Below are 17,073 nucleotides of genomic sequence, written 5' to 3' on the forward strand. Positions count from 1 at the left end.
GCACAGAGATGTTTACACAGACTTTTACCTCCCAGTTAGCAAATAAACCCTGCGACCGTGGACCAAGACAAGTCACGTCTCAGGGGACATACAGTTTATTTACCTGCTGGAAGCCGAATACAAAGCAAATACGCTAAAGCTTTAGAATATGACTTTATGCACTGAACAACTTTTTGAAGGAACACATTAAGCTTTGTCAGTTTTCCAGACACAGCCTTTTCTATCGACTCCATAAGACACAAGGAAAGAGGCAAAATATCAACTCCAAACAGTATTGCAACATCTACCTTACATAACACGTGTGTGTGTATGCGTATGAGAGAGAGAGAGAGATGAGAGAAAGTTGTTACAGCTAATTAATCTGTGTTATATAATATCAACCTGAACCTGTAACACCGGCTGAAACGATTCCTTAATAACTCAGGTAATTCAAATACAAAAATGTAAACAGGCGAAACATTTTCCTTGATGCTTCGTTTAGTCCATTTAAATACACACAGAGCACTGTGTTTCCCAACGGGCCATTATTACCGACGCACCGCCTGCTAAACTCTGGAGCGCTCTGGACAGGTATACACTATGGAAGCCTGTTTCCGGATAATTCCGACTTTTTTTTTTGCAATTCTGACTTTATTTTTTGTAATTCTGACTTTTATTCTTGAATGCAATTTTAACAATAAAAAAATTTACTTTTTTCTAAAAAGGAAACAAATTACTTGTTCATTTTAAGAGAGCTTTCTTAATTTCGCTTGTATATTTAGTATTGCTCTTTTCAAAAAAGAAAAGCTTTACTCGATTAATCGAGGGAATGATCGGTATGATACTCGATTACTAAAATAATCGATAGCTGCAGCCCTACATGTAACATGCTATTAAAACCTGCGATCAAGTCACAGTCCAGAAATTAATAACGACAGAAAAGTAGAAAGCCTTTAGTAGCATTTATACAGAATGTATAATCAATATACAAATATTTCATTAGCTAACTAGCAAAGACAATGTCTGAAATATGTAGATAAAGTCTGTTATAATGTCTGATGGCAGTTATTTTGTAGCTATGATAACTATAATATCTATAGCAGTTACATAATCTATAACAATCATAAAGAACAATGCAATGATCTTGCACATGGCATTGATGATGTAATGTATCAGATATAATATTTATAGCGGGACCACATCTATAGTAATTATATGTCTATTAGGGGTGTAACAGTACACGGATTCGTATTAAACCATTACGGTACAGGACTTTCGGTACGGTGCACATGTGTACCAAATATAATCTTGATATTACGTGCGTAACATAAGTCAAATTTAAGTTCCCTCATGAACATATTAAGTGTCGGACCACAATTTAGTTTAGTCTCCGCCTCGCACATCGAGCTCAGTGTCACTGTCACTACTCGAGCCGTACCAAAAACACGATTTGCACTGCGCGTGTGAGAAAACTCATCTTGTTTGGTGCCTGCATGAAATCCATAAACTTCCTGTCATATTTCCAACGTTTTTACAGTCTAGCAAAACGTTTTTTTTTGCGTTTTATGTACAGCTTCAAGAATTTCTTTTAAAAGGAGAAATTCCTGACACTTGATGAAAAATGGAAGGAATTAATTTATTTATGAATAAATAAATTGTAGGAATAAATAAATAACTATCTTGTGTGTTTCTTAAATGCAGACGTTTGTTATGCTGCAATGAGTAGAACAGTTAAGTAGAAAATATCTTTGAAAATAGAATATTAAATATAATATTTAAATATTAAATATTAAAAATAAGTATAAAACACACACTTTTATACATACATCTCTATTACCCAAATGGGGTCTAACAAATGTAAACTATTTAATTTTTTTTTTTTTTTAATAAATTAAATTTGCACCTATTTAGTCGATTAACTCAATGTCATCAATATAATAAAAATGTATTGCGTTAATTTGATTTATTCTATTAGATTTTTACATATTAGATTTTTTATTTTAACCAAGCAGGCATCTTATTTCATGAAAAAAAAAACAAGCAATTTTATCTTTTGCATTTTTTCCCCCTAACTGTACCGAAATTGAACTGAACCGTGATTAAAAACCGCGGAACCGAACCGTGAATATTGTGTACCATTACAACCCTAATGTCTATGAAAATAAGGATAATGCATATATCGATTACCACGTGCATGGCGATGAAAATATTCATGGCCCTGACAATGACTACTTGATGATGTCTATAACTATGGTCATCTCTATTGCAATGATAATATCAACAGCTATGAAAGCATTTTCCGGCAATGATCATTATCACCATGTAACAACAGCTACAGTGGGTCAAATAAGTCTTTGATAAACACTGCAGATTTTTCAAGTTTTCCCACTTACAAAGAACAGAGAGATCTGTAATTTTCATCGTAGGTACACCTCAACCGTGAGAGACAGAAAAAATAATCCAGAAAAATCATTTTTAATAATTAATTTCCATTGTATTGCATGAAATAAGTATTTGATACAATAGAAAAATAAAACAATACTTGATGCAGAAGCCTTTGTTTACAATTACAGAGGTCAGGCGTTTCCTGTAGTTCTTGACCAGGTTTGCACACACTGCAGCAGGGATTTTGGCTCACTCCTCCATACAGGTCTTCTCCAGATCTTTCAGGTTTTGGGTCTGTCGCTGGGCAACATGCAGTTTCAGCTCCCGCAATAGATTTTCTATAGGGTTCAGGTCTGGAGACTGGCTTAGGCCATTCCAGGACCTTGAAATGCCTCTTATGGAGCCACTCCTTAGTTGCCATGGCTGTGTGTTTGGGATCATTGTCTTGCTGGAAGACCCAGCCACGACCCATCTTCAATGCTCTTACTGAGGGAAGGAGGTTGTTGTCCAAAATCTCGTGATACATGGCCCCATTCATCCTCCCCTCAATACGGTGCAGTCATCCTGTCCCCTTTGCAGAAAAGCACCCCCAAAGCATGATGTTTCACCCCAATGCTTCACGGTTGTAATGATGTTCTTAGGATTGTACTCATCCTTCTTCTTCCTCCAAACACGGCGAGTGGAGTTTATATTAAAAAGTTCTATTTTGGTCTAATCTGACCACATGACCTTCTCCCATGCCTCCTCTGGATCATCCAGATGGTCTTTGGTAAACTTCAGACAGGCCTGGACATGTGCTGTCTTGAGCAGGGGGATCTTGCAGGATTTTAATCCATGACGGTGTGGTGTGTTACTAATGGTAACCGTTGAGACTGTGCTTCCAGCTCTCTTCAGGTCATTGACCAAGCCCTCCCGTGTAGTTCTAGGCTGATCCCTCACCTTTCTCAGGATCATTGATAACTCCACGAGGCGAGATCTGGCATGGAGCCCAAGTCCGAGGGAGATTGACAGTCATCTTGAATTTTTTTCCATTTTTTTAATAATTGCGCCAACAGTTGTTGCCTTCTCACCAAGCTGTTTGTCTATTGTCCTGTAGCCCATCCCAACCTTGTGCAGGTCTACAATTATGTCCCTAGTGTCCTTAGACTGCTTTTTGGTCTCGCCCATAGTGGAGAGGTTGGAGTCTGATTGATTGAGTGTGTGGACAGGTGTCTTTTATACAGGAAATGAGTTCAAACAGGTGCAATTAATACAGGTAATGAGTGGAACATAGGAGGACTTCTTAAAGACAAACTAACAGGTCTGTGAGAGACAGAATTCTTGCTTGTTGGTAGGTGATCCAATACTTATTTCATGCAATAAAAATTATTTAAAGAAAATTATTTATTTAAAAATCATACAATCATACAACAGTTGAGGTGTACCTACGATGAAAAAATACAGATCTCTCCATTCTTTGTAAGTGGGAAAACTTGAAAAATTGGCAGTGTATCAAATACCTATTTTACCCACTGTATATATTATGTATTATCATTATTATAGACATCATATTGATATGGATAATCATGCCTAGGGAAATGACATTGTCTATGGTTATGACGATGTCTATGGGGATAATTTATATAACATTGGTTTCCATGAAATATATAATCTATATCTGTTATAACATTTCCGATTACAATAACGCATAGAGCAAATTCAAAGCTTAAAAACAATGCTGATGTATAAAGCAATGCTAATGTCTATGTCAATTATGTCTATGTCATATGTCATTGAGAACGTATATGGTGATGATGTCTAGGGCAACGTCTATGGCTATAACACTGATGGTGGCAATAATGTCCATATCTATTATAATGTCTTTATATTGCTTATAGTGATAAGTCATTATGTATTAGATTTATGTTTAGGCAAAGCATAGAAGAGATTATCTATAAGACAAACCTGTTTAAGGGTGCACATAAAATACAACTCACAAATCGCTTGCTATCACATTTTCTTATCTGTGGGATGCGTGGGATGGCACAGATCCTGCAGACAGATCTAGGACATGTTTTAAAAAAAACACACCACCACCATCACACCTAGCTGTGTTTTACATAACTTGGCAGAGTTTTGCCAAGTAAGTATTGGATCAGCGCTGGAGCTTTCGATAGGAGTATTATATCATCGAAAGAACCGAAGTGGATCGCGTTTGAACACTAGGAGACTGAAAAGTGCCACTGCTGCTTGTTTGGCTGCAGATGTGAATAAAAGAAGGAGCAAGCAGATTAAACAGCAGATTAACCTTCAAATCATGTTAACATATTCCCAGATTTGACATACAGCGACATTAGACATGCACATCGGCTCTTACAGCTATATAGAAACAGGACTTAAAAACTCCTCGGAGGAAGAGAGAGACAGTCCTGTCTAAAATGTTTCGGACTCATCCTGCGTTGAACAGCATCATAGGACTGTCTTCTCTGAGAAAGACCTTTCGGATTTCTCTAACATCAAAGCACTGTCTTGATGCTTTTCAAATAGAGGACAGATACTGTATTTTGCTGCTCATGGGAACGCTGAACCCCGGAATTCACCCTTTTCCTCGACCAGAAATATCTCACTCTCTCAATTCTCATTTGATATGAACGCAAATGCATTTGCAAGGGCCCCCTCAGGGAGGCAAGCGTCCTGTTTCCATTAAACCCATTAAATATGGGAACCACAAGCCCAGCCATTAATGCGTTTGCGTGAAAGCTTTTGCATATCCAGAGAATACCATGGATTCCTTTCCCTAGAATTGTGTGTATATCTGTGTGTGTGTGTGTGTGTGTGTGTGTGTATGTGCATCAGCATGTCCGCTGCTTGTGATTAGCACACCATGTGTGATGCACAGCACTGGTAGAGACGTTAGTGCATATGCAACCTACTGCGACACGACCGCAAATAAAATCTGCGTTTCAGAAGATACAGTGCTGAAGCAGAAATGGACGCTTTGCTGATAAATGGTGAGGGATCAGAGGACATTAGTATGCGCTCCACTGCCTCTTTCTGTCTCACTCTGTATATCTCTCTCACACACACACACTCACACTAACAGCATGACCAATGAGAAGAGGTGGATGTTGCAAACCCAGCCTGGAATACGTGTGAATAGCCCATGGCACTTGTGATTATCCATGCTGATCCGTGTTGATCCATGCCGAGGACGCCTGTAACAAGTCTCTCACCTGTTTTAGGACGGTGTCTTTCCGAGACCGTCGTCTTCAGCGCTTCTGTTCTCTCTCCCATCCTCCGCAGATCGCCACCCAGATGTTTCCTCCAGCAAAGTAACGACAGGATTAAAAAACAACAACAAAAAAACAATAAAAGAGCAAACCTGTCTCTGTTCCTGTCCTAAAAATCTCTATGTCCTCTATGTATGAATTGTTTTTTAAAGCATCAATGGACCAGTTCGATTTGTGTTTCTGTGTCCCTGCTCAAATCTACACAATAAAGACAACCAGTCCCGCTTTCAAATTTTTAAGTCTCATTAGGAAATGGGTTCAGGACAAGACACAAAGCAAGTCATCGCATGTGTCCAAGAACAATCCAATACATCAATGTCCCTCCAAGCACAGAAAATTCCTGTCCCCTTCAAACAGGTTGGAAATCCTGTCCTTAGTCCCCTTAAAAACAGGTTGTGCAAATTCAGTCTCAGGGCTTGTGCTGTGGGTCTTCTTTCTCCCCCAGTGTCCCCTAAAACCCAGCTCCAGAGCTCCAGTAGCAGGTCGAGCTCGACACGGACTCACATAGATCGTCTCCCGGGGACAACGGTGTCCATGGATGTGTCTTTACGCGTTTGCGTCGTCGGTGCCAGGCTTCCTGTGCGCTCACACACCAGCTGAGTCGTGCGTAATCTAAAGGAAGGGTGTGACTTCTCCTTCTTTTCTCTTTCTTCTTCTTCTTCTTCTTCAATTCCCCTCCCTTCACGTTAATGAGGAGCGAGTGGAGCAGTTCAGCTCTCAGCGCACGGACTGATGTCTTCCTTCTTCCTTCCGTGAAAAAACGGGCGTTGCTGGGATTCTCCTCGCTCCCAAAGCTGCAGCGCGCTCCATTCCCAACTGCGCCCTCAACGTAGTTTGCGTAGCACTGGGTGAGCTACATGTCATAGTACAAAGCAGGGGAGAGGTATACACACACACACACACACACACACACGCGCGCACAAAGTCAGACGAAGAGCTCGGTTCCAAACCCTGTGTTCCCAAGCAGTACGCAATATTTTGACATACCATTTAACACGTCGCTGTGTGCTTTGGGGATTTCAGACAGGGTTGCCAGATCATCACACATCATGGGTTTGATGGTCAGGGGTCCATAAAGTCCATAAACTTTTGGTCATATAATTTTACATCATGAATAAATAAATAACGCACACACACACACACACACACACACACACACACACGCTCACACACTCTTTGCTGTTGTGCGTGTTCTACACGTGCCACAAAATTATATATATCATAATCTAAAACAGGATGTTTTGGTGTGTTTCACTCCAAAAATGTTCTATATAGCTAATACAATTTATTTATTTATTTATTTTTTTACAAAAAATGAAACAAAGATCACTTTTTCTGTTAGTAAACACGTGTTCTGCAGACTCCAAGATCAATATTATATAGTACTGATGTGAAATATTGCATTTGAAAATGTCAATTTAAAACACACCAAACAGACTGGTTGTGATACATACCACAATCACATAGCAGCATTACGTCACTCAGGAATGACTGGGTGTAAATGAATGATGCATCTTTTATGAGTAAATGATGATGTCATACAGTTTTAAATAATGACACGATTGTAACACGGCCACATCACGAGCACACAGCCAGGCAGGCACAAATTTAATCCTGATCGAGTTAAAATACCTCAACATGGCAACCACTCACAAGCGTACACGCATGAAAGCGCTCCTTTCACGTTGCGCCGGTTGCGTAAGTCACGGCGTCATTGGGCTTCGTGAATGGAGAGAGTAGGGAAACGGCTTCCTACTGGACAACTGAGTGTACTACCTGCTGCAAATTTCATACCCTAATGTATTGCACTTATTTAAAAAAAAGCGTGGAGGTATTTAATACCTAGCGCTTCTGCGTCATTTCCGTTCTGTTCAGCCGCCGTCTATTAAGGTTTAATAACAAGGGAATAGTAATTTATGGGGTCAATCCAAGAGCCTGATACACACATCTTAGGACTCAGTCACAGCGTCTTCTTACTTGCCATGTATTTACGCAATTCCTTTATTTTTGTTGAATGGTGGGGGTGGTGGTGACGTTAAAATAATACATATACCTTTAGTGTCTTTTGCCAAATACATTCGGGTGAAAGACACAATAGGATCAGTGTGTCGATCACAGATTGACTAACAGGAACAGTGGTGATTAGTGGTTGGTTATTGGGATTATTGCTAATCACTGATTTGGTTGGCCAATGGGAATTTTGGTGATCAGGGAACCAACCCCAGCCATTAGGGTTGCACAAACCAGTGCACTCTTAGTGGCGGTCCCAAGCCCGGATAAATGGGGACGGTTGCGTTAGGAAGGGCATCCAGCATAAAAACATGTGCCAAATCAAACATGCGGATCATGAATATGGATGATCCGCTGTGGCGACCCCTAATGGAAGAAGCCAAAAGAAAGTTTATTGGCTGGTCTTTAGGATTATTGGTAATCAGTGATTGGTTGTTAGGAACAGTGGCGATAAGTAGTTGGTAATTGGGATTATTGGCGATTAGTGGTTAGTCATTGGGATTAATGGTAATCAGTGATTGGTTGTTCAGCACAGTTCTGATTAGTGGTTGCTCATTAGGATTTTTGGTGATCAGTGATTGGCCATTGGGATTTTTGTTGATCAGTAATTGATCAATGGGATTTTTGGTGACCAGTGATTGGTCATTGGGATTTTTGGTGATTAGTGGTTGGTTGTTAGGAACTGTGGTGATTAGTGATTGGTTGTTAAAAACTGTGGTGATTAGTGATTGGTCATTGGGATTTTTGGTGATTAGTGGTTGGTTGTTAGGAACTGTGGTGATTAGTGATTAGTCATTGGAACTTTTGGTGATTAGTGGTTGGTTATTAGGAACTGTGGTGATTAGTGATTAGTCATTGGAATTTTTGGTGATTAGTGGTTGGTTGTTAGGAACTGTGGTGATCAGTGATTACACAGTAATAACCAACAAATGTAATGTGACCTGTAGAACTATGTCAGAAGAACCATGTCGAGTTCAGAATAACCAGCAACATCTGCTCAAAAACTCACCAGATTTTCCATTTTTTCCCCCCACAAAATGTAAGAAATCTAAAATGTCCTGAAATCTTCTGACACAATGTCTATGTTGTTGATGAAATTGTATGTTAGATGTGACTGGATGTAGTGCAATTTTATTATTACCTATTACATAATGTTCATATAATAATAAAAAATAGTAAATTATTAATATTTTAATTGGTATTCTTATATTTTATAGCCTTCTTTTGGTATAAATAGTTTTACTGTGGTGATGTAAACAAGTGGTGACATTTTGGCCACATTCAAACAGTTCAAACAGATCTTTGTAGTTTGCATAACACCACACCCTTGCTAACTCAACAGCTTCTCACACACACACGCACAGAAACCATACCTTCCAGTTGCACCATTCTCCACCCCCTGTGTTTGGAGCTGGAATGGAACATTCCACCTCCTCTCCGTCCTCTGGTCCCTGCCGCATCCTCCTCCTCCATCAATGCACTTCCCTTCATTCCCAGTTTCTCCTTGACAACGATTTTGCGGCCTCTGTGTCTCATAAAGCCCAGCTGAGTCGTCTATCTAGCCTGACAAGTACAAGGTCAGCACAAGGTTACAGGGGAATAAAAGCAGGACAATAGAAGGTAAGACTGCCTTTCTGCTTTTTAATTTATTTATGATGCCATTTCATTTGCAGGGGAATAAGGAGGCCTGTGGCCTAGAAGTGGCCTGTGGCTTAACTCACATTTTTTGCTGTTCATATCATTTTTTTTTGTTCTGATTATTCCTCTTTCTTCCTCACTTCCCCTTTTTTGTGTTTTTATTTGTTTCATCATGAGTCCTCGCCCTCTCTTGTCCTCCATCATGCTGCGTATGACTCATTTACTCTGGCACAGGGAGGGAGAGAAGAAGAATATAGCACACTTGAGATATGTGGCTGTAAAAGACAGCTTTGTGTCGTGTTGGGTGACATGCATCACATAACTGCATTGCGTGTGTGTGTGTGTCTGTGTGTCAGAGTGGCTATCGAGAGCAAAAGAGCTGTGTTACTCGCACACATCTTTCCATGAGACGGCTCGACCGGACGTTACGCTGAAAGCCCTGTAACTGCTCTTGGGCTTCATGGGTCAGTTCAGAATTAAAGTCAAACACAGTCTGGAACCACTATGACTCAGGACAGAACGTTCACTAAATTTATTATCATTCATGTGCAGCTGCCTTATCTAGGTAGGATCAGAATGTCTGAATGCCGAATCATCTCATGGAAGCATTCATACTCACGTTAACATAAAAAAATGTAGGTACTTCACGTTGTTTTTTTTTGTTGTTGTTGTTTTTCATGTTTTTTTATGGCAGGAAACCAGAATAAAACTAGGACAGCATTCACATGGATAGTAACATGAGCCCAGGGTTCAAACCACAGAACCCGGAGCTGCGACCCATGCACAATAAAACATGTTGTATGAATGAAGTGTGGATAGAAACCTATGGATTTCATCAATGGCACGAACAGTTGTGTAAACATTTGGTTAAATGCATGAAGAGGTCATAAAATCAGTCAAATGCGAATGTAAATTAAAATTTCATAATATTGTGTTGTGTACTTACATTTTCGCTACACATTTGTCTTGAAGTTATTTTGTACATCATCCACTGAGATCATGAATGATATCAACTTCAGGTTTTGAATATGGGTTGCCATCCGACAGATTGGCCACTTCCCATCTAGCCAGCTTTTGGTTTTATTAAATTACACTGCTTTTCGAAAAAATATGTATAAGTTTTGGAATGAAACTATAATTGATGTCAGCTCTATTCTTCTTCATGTCTATTCAGCACATCGAGAGACAAGAAATACCCCCCACACGTTGACCATACATCCCTATGGAGTCAAAAGCGAAGAGCAGTGTGAAATCAACCACCAAGACGGAGAAGAAAGAATCGACACCCCCTCCGAAACCGAACACGGCTCCTGCTGAACCTGCGCCGCCCCCCGAAGCTGAAAAACCAGTGCATGATGGCAACCAAGAGGAAGCGCAGGAAGGGAACGAGGGAGCTGGGGGCAGCTGTGAAATCCTGGAGAACCTGAAGCCGCTCCTCATTGGTGGAGCTATTGTAGCACTCGGAGCCGTATTGGTGGGCTTGGTCTTATTAGCCAAAAGGAAGTGACAGAGCGATTATCAGGTTTATGGGTGACTAGGTCCCAGCCTAAAAGGTGGTGGTGGTGGTGGTGGTGGTGGTGGTGGGGTGGGGGTGGGGGTAAATTTCGTTGGGGTGGGGAGCCAACGTGCTTTCTTCTCATTTCAGCGCTAGTGTAGTCGCTACAGTAGTAGAAATAGCAGCAAGCTCACTCAGGCCATGTTCAGGTTTGATACAACGCAATCCATTCATCTGTAGCTGCATCCCCCACAGACCAATGATCAGAATCAGAATCAGGTTTATTGGCCAAGTGTGTTGACAGACACAAGGAACTGGCGGCGAGGCGATAAGATGACAGACGCACGATTGGGTGGAATGAAATGAAATCAATAACAAAAAATAGTAACATAAAATGTTACTATTCATTCTATAAAACCTATTAAAATGTATATTCTCCACTTCACGAATAATGCTAGGTAGCTAATCGGTACTTTAAAATGCTAGCTAACTTAGCTATTTAAAACGTCAGCGTGCCTCGTTTTTCATGAAAACGAGATTATATTTTCACCAGTGAGAGTGAAAATGGGACGTTTACAAAACAAGGTCACACGAAATGGCATATCTTTAATGCTGTTTAAGATCTTTTCTGTTTCGTTTCGCACTTGCACAGAAATTGGAGGTTTTATGCTATGTGAGCATTGGTCTGTGAGGACGCAGCTTCATCATAACTTGCCAACACACAGTAATCACCAGAAGGTACTGCTACTACAACAACAGCAACAACAACAACAACTCTATAATAAATTCTCTAGAACAAATATTACAATATGAACCTAGGATGGGATGAAACTAATTATTCTTGTCCATTATTTGTGCATATTTTCTTACATGATTAAATGCGATTAATTCTGGAATGCAAAAATAAATCAGTGTAACCCAGGATTATATTTATACTAGAGATATTATTCTATATACACAATAGGGTTTATAGATATAAAATGGATGCATTGATGGATTGTCAAATACAGAATAATTATATGTCTGAATGTATGTGCGTATTTATGCAGTTATAATATTTATTATTATTACTATCACTTTTATTGTAAATCACACATGAGCAAGCAATTACGTTTTGCCTTTTTCTTTCCTGGCTGTCTGGATTTCCTCATTTGATATTAGTGGATGTGTCCTGTTCTTTTCCTCGATCACTAAAACCCATCCTTTTCCTGTTGACCATAAAGTGTTAAAAAATAGAAAAGAATATAGAGTAATAGAAAATTGTGAGGCAGTTTAATGGCATGATGTCAAGGCAGATCACTTTTTTCCCAATGTCGGTAAGGGAACTTGACTGCGATGATCATCATACAAACTGCCTTTGGACACCTAAACATGATATTTAGGACAGAGGCGATTTTGCATTCCCTCAAGTGCGTATGTAATGCAATAATACAACTAGCACTCTGTAGATGAACTAATAGAACAGTAAAGTGTGAGAAGATGACAAGGATTAGTGTTATATTTGCTGAATCCCGAGACGTTGTGACGGTGGATAATGTCAACGAATTATATAAAAGATGAAATGTAAAATAAAAATATGTATGTGTTGAGAGATATCAAGTTCTGACAGACATCTTTTCCTGCTTGTTTTGCGCTCTTCTGCTCCTCAAACCCTTCTCCCTCTGCTCCTTATGTACAATAAAACCAAAAAGGCTGCAATACAACAATGGGTTTCGACCAAACTTTTTTTCGTTTTTATTCAGATTGCCTAAAGTCTACCTGACAGAAAATAGTTGTATATTCATATCATCTTCTCGTCACTTTCAGTCAAAGAGAAATAATTGTAAATAATTCGAAATAATGATGTTTTTTTTCCTGGTGCAAAATCAACATAATCGTGTGCTTAAAACGATAGGGGCAAACATTTTAACACACAAATATTGTTATGGTCTGGATGCACATACTTTTGGTCATAAAATGTAGGAAAGCATTCCCTTCAGTTGTATTTCCACGCGTCACCACTAGAGGGAGATACACAGTTTGCCACTCATGTAAGCCACCAAGAGCTTAAAATGCCAGAACACTGAGCAGTCGTCATTCTACATCGCGCAACATATCGGAAACCACACACAATCAATCCTAAACCCAGTAAAGTTTGAGTGTTCTGAATCCTGTAGCGTGTTTTTACTGACACGCTGGGGCGAGTACAATCTCCTGATCAGTGTACACCGGATAACCTTCCTTACATATGTAGTGACTTTATCAGACCGCTATTTTTTTTTTTTTTACTCGTGCGTGGACAATAGGCGTTATAGGTGAATCAATATAATTAAAACGACACGAAAACATTTATACAACGAATGGTTAAAAGAATTTGCCCTTGCTGATAATTGCCAGCGGAACTATTTTCATCCCGAACTTGTTTCTTTCTGTGCCGTTTCCTCGCTAACACAACAAAACCGGAAGTGACGGATTTTCGGCGTTTGTTTTTTTTCTTTCTTTCTCGAAACGTGGAGAAGGAGTTCTATAGAAAATCGGTAAATATTCTGTGGTTTAAATGTCCGCATAATTAAAGAGGAATAAAGTTGAAAAGGCGTGAAATTATATAGATAGTTTTAGTTGTATGTGTGTAGTCTGTGATTCATGTTAATATGGAGGTTCATGGCCCATGTGTTCAGTCATTCTGTCTCTCTCTTTTTTTGCTTCAGGTTTGTACAGGTTCAGGTTGCAGGCATCATTATGATCATCCCGATCCGCTGTTTTACCTGCGGGAAGATTGTAGGGAACAAGTGGGAGGCTTATCTGGGTCTCCTTCAGGCAGAATACACAGAGGGGTAAGAAAGAGACGGAGATGTATAACTGTGGTGGGATATTTTTTAGTTTCAAAGGTGCATAAGTGTTTTATTTGACATAATACACTCAGTTAAAAAAACAAAACCTATATACACACACCGATCAGACAGATCATTATGAGCACCTGCCCAATATTGTGTCGGTCCCTCATTTCCTGCCAAAACCTATTGACCCATCCAGCATTAACAGCATCTTCAGCAATTTGAGCTACAAGAGCTCGTCTGTTGGATCGGACCACATGGGCATTGGCTGCCCATGACCCTGTTGCCAGATTACCACTGTTCCTGCAGACCAAGAACACACCACAAGAGCTGCAGTTTTGGAGAAGCTCTGACCCAGTCGTCTAGACATCACCAACTTTGAGGACAAAATGTTCACTTGCAACAAAAAAATAAGATTGAATAAATCAAATGAATGCAATTATTTTGATTACATTGATTGTACATATATATATTTAGTTAGACAGTGACACTGCGCTACTGGATCCGTCCCAGAAACACGATTTGCGCTGCAGAATTTTATTCTGTACACGTCTACCGAAACGGTCCGACACGAACAGTCTTGGACACGCAGCACTGAATCCCTGCAAAACCTTTATCTATCTATATTTTAGTCAATTTCAAGATGTAATGTAGTGATGTAATTTTGCCCACATACATATACTTCATATACTTAATCTAGCATACAAATCCTGCTTTCATGTTTGAAACAATATTAAATTATTTATGTATATTATTTATGAATTGCACGTTTCTTAGCATGGTTTTTAAGATGGTGTTTAGAAAACCGCAGTGGATTTATAAAAGAAAATGAAAAATAATGCAATTTTGTTCTAAATGGAATATCTATCAACAAAAGTGGGATGATGGACATTTCTGAATTCATCATCTTAAACATTGTGTTGAAGAAATTGTTTGATGGGGCAGAGAAAAATAAATAATAAAATGTTAAATAAAAATACAGAACCATTAATGTAATTTTTTCCATAAACAAAAAAACTTGATTTGCCACATCCATTCAACTAACACACATATACCACACAGTTTTTGCTTATAAAACGTATCTGAAGCCTTGATCTGACTACTTGATGATTATGTGTAGATAAATTCACGCCACTGATCTCATGTGCAATTTGTTTGACTCAGAGACGCTCTGGATGCGCTGGGCTTAAAGAGGTACTGCTGTCGAAGGATGCTGCTCTCTCACGTCGATCTGATTGAGAAACTGCTGAACTACGCCCCGCTGGAGAAATAAAACTCGGACTAAATGGCTTCATCTCTGTCTTTCATGTACTGAATGTGTTCACTGAACCGACTTTTACGGCTTCTTGACTTCACTGTGCTGCAGTTCTGTGATTGGATTTCCTTTTTGTATAAATAAAAGTAGTAAATATGACATGAAAAGAATCCTGAGCCAGTGTGTGTGAAGGCGATGGTGTTTTTAAATCTAGCAGCATTTGTATTAAGTTTGACTTGTATGCAGAGGTGCCAGCATTTATGGTTTACACCCATAGCAAGTTTTCTCAGTGAAGTATTTTTATTTCAGTATTTAGTAGCCTCAGTATTTCTTTACACCGTCCTTTTCCCAGTGAAACACTTGCAAGCATCATGCCACCATTCCTGTGATTCACACTTGAGATTTTTTTTAAAAAAAGTCGATGATCACCTTCAGGTTTCGAGCTGGCTTCTTTCTGCTGAGCTTTAAAAGTTTGGGTTCTGAGTTCTCCATCTGTTTCACTAGACATGCTTTACAAAGTTCATTTGAAGAACACCGTCTTGTGTGTGCGATTATTAATACAGATGCTTACCGTGACTATTTTTTTCCCCCTGAGGTCTTGGTTGAGTTGTTTGAATTTTTTCATGGCATCAAGGATAAAAAGACCCTGTTTATAGGTATAGATAATGAACCTTCCATTACATTACATCACTTTCTGGAATCTTCCAGATTTACAGTAACAGTGAAGGTGGTTTATATAAAACTTCTCAACTTCTGGAAACAGATTTTTTTTTATTTTTTATATCTTGAGTTATTTCCTGTTCCTGACTGAGTGAGGAAGTTTGTGACAATTACAACAAGTAGACATTCCTTCGAGATCGCACTATACAGTCGGAAAGTATTCAGACCCCCTTCGTTTTTTTTTCAATGTTGTTATGCTATGGCCTGATACTATGATCGATCAAATTGATTTGTTTTTCTCAATCTACACTCAGTACCCCATAATAAAATGAAAAAACAATTCTAAAAATGTCTGTACAGGTAAAAAAAAGAAAACCTGAAACATCACATACATAAGTATTCAGACCCTTTGCAACCACACTTGAAAAAGAGCTCAGCAGCCTTCCAGTTCTCTTGATCATTGCTGAGAGGTTTCTACACCTTGATTTTTTTGTAGGCTTCCCCACAGCTGTGCCTTGCAACAATCCTGTCTCTGAGCTCTGCTGCCAGTTCCTTTGAACGCATGCCTTGGTTTTTTGCACTGATATACATTTTCACCTGTTCAGTTCATGTTTATTTCCTGAAAAGCTATTTGGTAGCAGCATACATGCATTTCGCATAAGACACAAGACAAATGAATGTTTAAAACGATTTGCTTCACTAATAGGAGTTCAATACTGAATACCAGAAGGAAGCAGGTGAAACATGATATCTGGGAATCATCTAACAATATGCTCTGGGCTTTACTCAAACCCTGTCTATAATATAACTGGGCCATAGTCATCTGCTTCCTGCCCATACATTTTACTTTCCTGGTTAACAAACCTCTTAAATCAATTTAAAAATCACATTAAGAATTTAGACACATTTAGAGATACAGTGCATCCGGAAAGTATTCAGGTTTTAATTAAGGATGTCTCTGTACATGGCTGTATTCCAGTTCCTGCCACTGAAAAACATCCCCACAGCATGATGCTGCCACCACCATGCTTCACTGTAGGGATGGTATTGGCCAGGTGATGAGCAGTGCCTTGGTTTCCTTGGAATTCAGGACAAAGAGTTCAATCTTACTTTCATCAGACCAGAGAATTTTGTTTCTCATGGTGCGAGTCATTCAGGTGCCTTTTGGCAAACTCCAGGCGTGCTGTCGTGCCTATTACTGAGGCGTGGCTTTCGTCTGGTCACTCTACCATACAGGCGTGATTGGTAGAGTGCTGCAGAGATGGTTGTTCTGGTTATTGGCCACCACCCTAACTAAGGCCCCACCTCCCCTGATCGCTCAGTTCAGCTTCTTCTATCTATGTACGGATGAGGGAGGCCACTGTACTCATTGAGACCTTCACTGCTGTAGAAATTTCTCTGTAACCTTCCCCAGATCTATGCCTCGATACAATCCTGTCCTGTCGGAGCTTAACTGTGGGACCTAAGACAGGTGTGTGCCTTTCCAAATTATGTCCGATCAACTGAATTTACCACAGCTGGACTCCAATCAAGTTGTAGAAACATCTCAGGGATGATCAGTGGAATCAG

General features: G+C 39.5%; 2 protein-coding genes across 2 annotated transcripts in view; one reads left to right on the top strand and one right to left on the bottom strand.

The window, feature by feature from the left end:
- Positions 1 to 6,733, bottom strand: part of dagla (diacylglycerol lipase, alpha) — a 42,764-nt gene extending 36,031 nt beyond the window's left edge. Inside the window, exon 1 of the mRNA XM_046857517.1 lies at positions 5,577 to 6,733. The gene's annotated coding sequence lies outside the window, so the exon portion shown is untranslated. The remainder of the gene's footprint in view (positions 1 to 5,576) is intronic.
- A 6,373-nt stretch (positions 6,734 to 13,106) lies between these two features.
- Positions 13,107 to 15,003, top strand: polr2l (RNA polymerase II, I and III subunit L). Its single transcript, XM_046858289.1, has 3 exons — positions 13,107 to 13,292; positions 13,464 to 13,589; positions 14,754 to 15,003. Exons 2-3 carry the CDS (start codon positions 13,495 to 13,497, stop codon positions 14,860 to 14,862), a joined length of 204 nt encoding a protein of 67 aa, XP_046714245.1. The 5' UTR covers positions 13,107 to 13,292; positions 13,464 to 13,494; the 3' UTR covers positions 14,863 to 15,003.
- Positions 15,004 to 17,073: the final 2,070 nt, after the last annotated feature.

This window comes from Silurus meridionalis, chromosome 9, assembly GCF_014805685.1.
Source record: "Silurus meridionalis isolate SWU-2019-XX chromosome 9, ASM1480568v1, whole genome shotgun sequence".
In the NCBI taxonomy this organism is placed as follows: domain Eukaryota; kingdom Metazoa; phylum Chordata; class Actinopteri; order Siluriformes; family Siluridae; genus Silurus; species Silurus meridionalis.